At 49.2% G+C, this 6,713-nt stretch overlaps 1 protein-coding gene across 1 annotated transcript; it reads right to left on the reverse strand.

Moving 5' to 3' along the window:
- Positions 1–1,536: 1,536 nt before the first annotated feature.
- LOC119111823 (nucleoporin SEH1) lies at positions 1,537–5,346 on the reverse strand. The gene is made up of 2 exons (XM_037235653.1): positions 5,204–5,346; positions 1,537–3,179 (listed from the first exon to the last, which is right to left on the reverse strand). Exon 2 carries the CDS (start codon positions 3,079–3,081, stop codon positions 1,975–1,977), a length of 1,107 nt encoding a protein of 368 aa, XP_037091548.1. The 5' UTR covers positions 3,082–3,179; positions 5,204–5,346; the 3' UTR covers positions 1,537–1,974.
- Positions 5,347–6,713: the final 1,367 nt, after the last annotated feature.

The raw sequence follows: 6,713 nt of genomic DNA on the forward strand, positions 1-6,713 counted from the left end.
TGGACAGTCTGTTGTCCTTCGGTCACGTGGCGTTCGCGTGGCAGGAGACGGCGGGGTCAGGGCCGCGGTGCGTGTGATCATTGGCTTGCGGCCCGAACCCCGGCGATACGCGCGATAGGTTCTGGACTGTTGTTAGGGACGCCAAAGTTGCTAGTTTTGTACGCTTATCTGTCCCACACGTTGTGACATACGGGGGCGTTGTTTCATGACCGGGTAAGGAACATGTGGGGGTAAATGCGTTACTTCCCCCGTCAGGTGAATATGCCTTGCTTAGCAATGATTGGGGCAAAGCCTCGTGGATTGGTTCGTGTAAATTATGCTCGCTCAGCATTTTTGTGCTGGCCACTATTTAAACATGAATCCACGTCAGTGCGTCTTCAGCAGGGAAGCTGACAATCCAACGCGTTCTGTGCACCTGAAGCGTTGCAAACCTCTTGACTGTTCCAGTCGCCGTTACCAAAAAAGACTCACAATCACGAACCAGGGCATAGTTTCCTATGACGAAAGTGCGAATTTGCGTTCTCTCGATTTGCGCTGCATGGACTGGTGTAATACTTTATGCCATAAGCAACCTTTCCGACTCACGCGGCCTATTTGGCTAGCATTGATTTCCGAATCGAGAGATCAAATATCCCCAGCTCGTTCCTGGTGCGTGTGCTACATCAGAAATACGAAATTTTAGGAGTTCCTAGTGTTGTCCCGTGAAATTAAAACTATGACTTCCCAGAAACCGCTGCCCAATATGCCAGAAAAACGTCCACTCCTGCTGAGGTAATGTGGACTAGGCAAATCCTGGTGACCTGTAGACTGGAAAACTAACTGGCTTTCCTCATGCGCATAGTACCCCACCCAACTGCGGCCTGTGGAGTTTTGCGCGCCCCGTCCACAAGCGTTTGTTATGAGTTTACCGACGTGTACTGTGGTGTTTATTCTCTATGCGCAGCGAGCCCTCATCAATGGTGCAGTGACATCCGGATCCTCCGGGCCCGGTGGTCTAGTCCTCGCTGCTTGGTCTCGTCGAAGTGTTTCGCTTCCCGCGCGATGTGGCTCCAAAGGAATATATGCCGCATGAAATTCGCCTGCACGCGTCTGCCACGTCAAACGTGGATCGATTTCACACGTGAACCATTCCTAACCTGTCAGTGGTATGGGAAATGGCTCCGGCATAGCAGATTCACTACCTGCATAACGTGGATTCTGTGTGATTCGGAATCTTTCGTCGTGAGTCACACGTGTATGCACTTCACCCACCACGAGATGTCCAGGCTCTCCGTGTAACCGAGCTACGTTTCGTAAGCGGCTGGCGCGCACAGCTTCTGCGTGAGGCACCTAACCCCGCCGGGCTCAAGCGCCGAGGGCCACTTTCAGAAGTGTTTCACGCCGCCTCTCCTCTCCGTAGACGAGCCTCCGCGCCCGAAGACATGGGGCTCCTGTTGACGTAGGGACGTAGACCTCTGCAGACGTACGCCAACATGTGTCCCCGACAAAGCAAGGCTTCGCGTTCGTCGCAAACTTGGGGAGAACGAACTCATAAAATGCACCATATTTTATATGTATTTAATTGATGATGTGAATCCCCGCATATATATCAGGGCCATTGGAGGAGCCCTGCTCCGCCGACTTGCGGGAAGTTGCGGCACGGCCGAAATACTAGCGTATACTAGCACCACCTCAACCGAACACTCGTCGGCACTCCGCACCTTTCAAACACGGCCTCAGTCAATACCAGGATCCTCATCTTGAGACCAGCGGCGTTTCACAACTCGCCCTTACGCCGGTGCCGAGGCGTCGCGGCGACAACACCGCGCCATCAGCGTGACGGGCCGCGGGAGCACCGCGAACTTGAGCGCACGGTGAGACCGGGCGGCGTGTCCACTTCGCATGCGGCAGCTGGACCGCAGAGACCGCCCAGACCCCGCCAGGACCCGGCTACCGGCAGCGGCAGGGCGGAGCGCGGCGGGCCCAGCACGAGCGTCAGTGCCACGCTACCTCGTTGGGGCGTTTGATGGCGCCCAGCTTGTAGTACTTGGCCGTGGAGAGGGCGTTACCGGAGGCGTTCGGGGCCGCGGCACCGTCCGCCTCGCGGTCGGCCGCGGCCGAGTTGTCGGCCAGCAGCTTGCAGATGCACTTCCAGTGGTTCAGGTAGTTGGCTTTCCAAAGTCGGACGCAACCGTCGTCGCCGGACGAGCCCAGAATGGTGCCGGTGATGCTCCAGGCCACGCGCCAAACCACCGACCTGTGGTCCTCGAGCCGCGCCAGCTCGCGCACCTCGTACGCCCCGCCGCCACCGCCGTTGTCGGCCGCCGGCGGCGCCAGCGCCACGATCCGCACTGCCGTCGACGCGATGCCGAGCACGTGGAACGAGCGGCCCATGTTGGGCGCGAACGCGATGTCGTGCACCTTGTCGGTGATGGCCGTCAGGTTCTGCACCTTGCTCCACTTGCGCGCACCCTTGCTGTACTCGAACACGAGCACCTTGGCGCCGCCCGTGTGCGGGTTGGCGGCGCCCACCTGCTCCTCGGAGCCGGCGGCCAGCAGCTGCGAGAGCCCCGACGGCGCCGGCGACCAGCTGATGCACGAGCCGGCGCAGCGCATGCTGAGTTCGTGCTCAAGCGACCACGTGCTCAGGTTCATCACGTCCATGGCTTCGTAGATGCGGATTACGCCGTCGGCCGACACGGTGGCCAGCTGGAGGCCCATGTAGCGCGGCGAGAAGCGGACGTCGGCCACCGAAGTGCGCGAGTCCACCAGCGGCGCGCGCCGGATCCACGTGTTCTGATGGTGGTCGCTGGAGGCATCGCTCACGATCTCCTCCCAGACAGCGGCCGTGCGGTCGAACGAGCACGTGGCCAGCACCTGGCCGAACTCCGGGTGCGCCCAGGTCACCTTCCACACGGCGCCCGAGTGAGCTTTCCACTTGCACGAGCAGTGCCACTGACCGTCCTCACCCTGGTCCCACACCTTCACTGTGTGGTCGCTGGAGCAGGTGGCCAGGCGCCGCCCATAAAAGTCGAACGCCACGTCGTTGATCAGGTCATGGTGGCCAGACTCTATATTTCTCTGCTTGAATGACCCCATCATATGGCAGTCTGGGCTCAGAGTTGTGTGTTACACCCAAGACTTGATGCTAGGGTGGACCAGTGACTTGAGGCACCACAGATATGTAACACCAGTTAGATCTGTCAATGAACAGGACAATTACACATGATTACCAAATGATACACCACCACAATTGACAGTGTACATTCAATGCTTAACTGGTCCATAAAGAAAAGGAACAATGAATGGATTGCAGCAATGACAGTGCATCCAATTCTTTGGATTGCCATTGTGGCTTCATGGACAAATATTCAGGTGATGACCAGCATGGCTGCCGCTTAACCTGATAGCATTGTTTATCAACTTGAGTGCTGGAGGTTGTCGTGATCATGAGAGACAATTGTCAGGACTTCATGCCTCATGTCTGAGAAATAAGCTGGGGATGGAGCAAGCCACTGCTGTGGCTGTGGCTTGGTTTGGAAATATGGCAGGCTCCATAGCCAATTTGTTGGTATTACAATGTAAGATGTTCAGAAAAACTTTAAATGTGTAGAATCTTTATCAGTTCACATTTTCTTTCTTTCTTTCATTTTCTTTATCAGTTCACAGTTTCACAAGAAAATGTGAACTGATAAAGATTCTACACATTTAAAGTTTTTCTGAACATCTTACATTGTAATACCAACAAATTGGCTATGGAGCCTGCCATATTTCCAAACCAAGCATTTCCTTTAAATGTGTCACACAGGGCTAAGTGAATAAGTGACAGTAGACATAATGAAATAATAATAATAGTTTACTTCATACCTCCAGGCTGATGCATATCTTAGCACACAAAGGTGTAGGACAAATATGCACACATACAAACATAGAGCAAGACAGATGCAAGACACCTAGCACTTGCTTCACAACAAAAAGGGTGGTAACAGGGCCTTATCCAGGATCATAACCTTATTCATACAACTGATGATGATCACAGACACACCAAACTAGGTTGGCCATGACAATGTTCTGAACATCTGACTTGCTGACTGCCCAGAGGTCTGATGTCATAAAATTGACCTTATGCCAGGCATGCACATGTGTCCTGACAATGACACCACTAGCTCTGGACAATGATGTTACTTGTTAAGGCTTCACCTCACCAAATCTACATTATTCAGAGCTTGAGAGCTTTGTTGAATCTCACACATCTTTTAAGAGTGCTATCTGTGGCAAAATAAGAACTGTCTCCTTTCAAATTTAAGTACACTTGTACTGTGACTGAAAATTGGTACTTGGTACTGATTCTTAGGGATAGAGAACAAAATTGTAAAACTGTGGCTTGTAGTGAGAACAAAAAAGCCCACATGAATACATACTGTGCACATAACTGATAATGTATAGCATCTTATAACAGTAGTTAGACAGTAAATACCATGCACTAGCTGGTCTCTGTGGTTGCCTAAGGCAATTGCAAATTGGCAGCCTATAATTCTGGAAGATTCTAGCTTCCTGAGTAAGTGTTTTCTTCCTAAGCAAGTGTTTCCTTTCTATATGTATGCTAAGGTATACTGCACTTTTTTTAGCTATGGAACATGAAAAATTGTTCATATTGACAGCAGCTTTATTCTAACGGTGCAAGTCTCAGCTGAGGGTGATAGAAACCAATGCTTCAAATGATGTGGACCCATTGCATAATTTCCCATGCACATCATGACAAATTCATGACTGAAATATCATGCAAGCCACTCTAGTATAAATAGGACTATCTGACACATGGTGGTCAGGGCACCTACCTAACAACCAAAGTGGAATCTTTCTCACCTCAGGTGTGCAGGAAACATGATACCCACCTGGGCTTCTACAGGCCTGGATATATTTAAGTTCGGACCAGAGGTGCAGTTACTATTTAGCTGGATGGAACTCCAGCCTCATTCACCAACTTTGAGAATAAATTTGATCAAATTAAGAAAGAAAATATGATTTTACACTATCTACCAGAGTTAAACACATTTTTTTCTGCCCAACCTCTTCCCAAGCTCATGTACTAAACTGCACCGTATGGGGCGTCAGACTGCTGTGTAATCGGGGTCCGGAGATCCGTACAGCAGGAGCAGGAGATTATTCCCTCCTCATGGAACGAACCAGCCCTGAATAGTTAGCATCCTCTACATTTACTTACCAACGTTGAGTCTGATACGATACTTTCCTCAGTGTATGACGCTGGGCTGAATTTTTCTTATAGACTTAACCAATATTCTGAACCGATTCTGCCCTCGCCGAACGACACGGCTTTCCAAAGCCTTTTTAAATTAACTTTGTATTGGTAACCCAGAATGCTACAGAAATAGCGCGCACAGAGGAACAGTCTCCAATGACAGACCCGCTGTCAGTTATTCGTCGGTTTCGGTATTGCTTTTTATGGAGTTTTGAATTTTTAAAGAATCATTATGTTGCAAAACCTAGCTCAAGCAAAAAATTAATTTCAAAAAATGCAACTAATCATCTAAACATAAAGCCAATAGGCCTGTCCGTCGGAGAATATCGTACTTCGGCTGCACACTCACAATTGGTGGCAGCGCTCGGTACATGGACGGAAAAATTGCAAGCCTTCACCCAAAGCCATGTTTGTACGTTTTCATACGTTATTCGGTCCAGTTTTCTCGGTGTCTCTCTCTCCAAGGCAAAACCCTTCCTAAGAGCCGGAGACTTCGAAGCCATTGATTTCGTGTGTCTAAACGTGTTTAGGATGGAATTTGACGTCATTGTTATACCTTACATCAAGCTGCATTTTTACAGTTCTAAGTTAGATAAAGATGAAATCAAAAAGTATTAAACATAATTTTGTATCAAAGATATGATTGTTATTTACGATATATATAAATATGCATATATATATATATATATATATATATATATATATATATATATATATATATATCAGCTCAAACTAGCTAGCGTTTTAAGGGCGTTCGTTCCCCAGCCTCAAAGCAATGTAAGGCGGTCGAGCGGACAGCATTCGATTATGGTCAGATACGAGACATGCTCCACGAGACATAATCATTGGTAAACCATCAGTTAATAGATTATGCATCCGAATATCTAGTCAAATCACAAAATATGGACAAACATAAGCACATTACTTTCCCAGCCAGTTCAACATCATGGAAAAGTAGAAACATCGGATCACGTTGCTGTCATTGGGCGACTGAACATGTCCAAAGTAATGGATGATTTAAGCTTTTTGTTGAAGTCAGGCATTCTTCCTCTGATGAGGATGACGTCAAGAGCTTGCAGGCGGCGTTTGTTCGGACATGATTTTAGAACCAGTGTGTTTTCAGTCAGGTCAGAGCGTAGAGGTTTCTGGTTGTGGGTTTTGCGCATATGTTGGTCTGGCGCTCCCTCCTGCAGGGGCATAGTCATGCATCGTGGTAGGGATATTGTGATAATTCCAATACGCTTCGCACACACACACATACACACACACACACACACACACACACACACACACACACACACACACACACACACACACACACACACACACACACACACACACACACACACACACACACACACACACACACACACACACACACACACACACACACACACGTATTTTTTCATTTCCTGCAATCCAGCAACGTTAAATCATGTCGTGATGAGCTACTCTCCATGCTGTTCTTCGTTTT

The sequence above is a fragment of the Pollicipes pollicipes genome, unplaced genomic scaffold (assembly GCF_011947565.3).
Source record: "Pollicipes pollicipes isolate AB1234 unplaced genomic scaffold, Ppol_2.1 Scaffold_7261;HRSCAF=8764_pilon_pilon_pilon, whole genome shotgun sequence".
Taxonomy (NCBI): domain Eukaryota; kingdom Metazoa; phylum Arthropoda; class Thecostraca; order Pollicipedomorpha; family Pollicipedidae; genus Pollicipes; species Pollicipes pollicipes.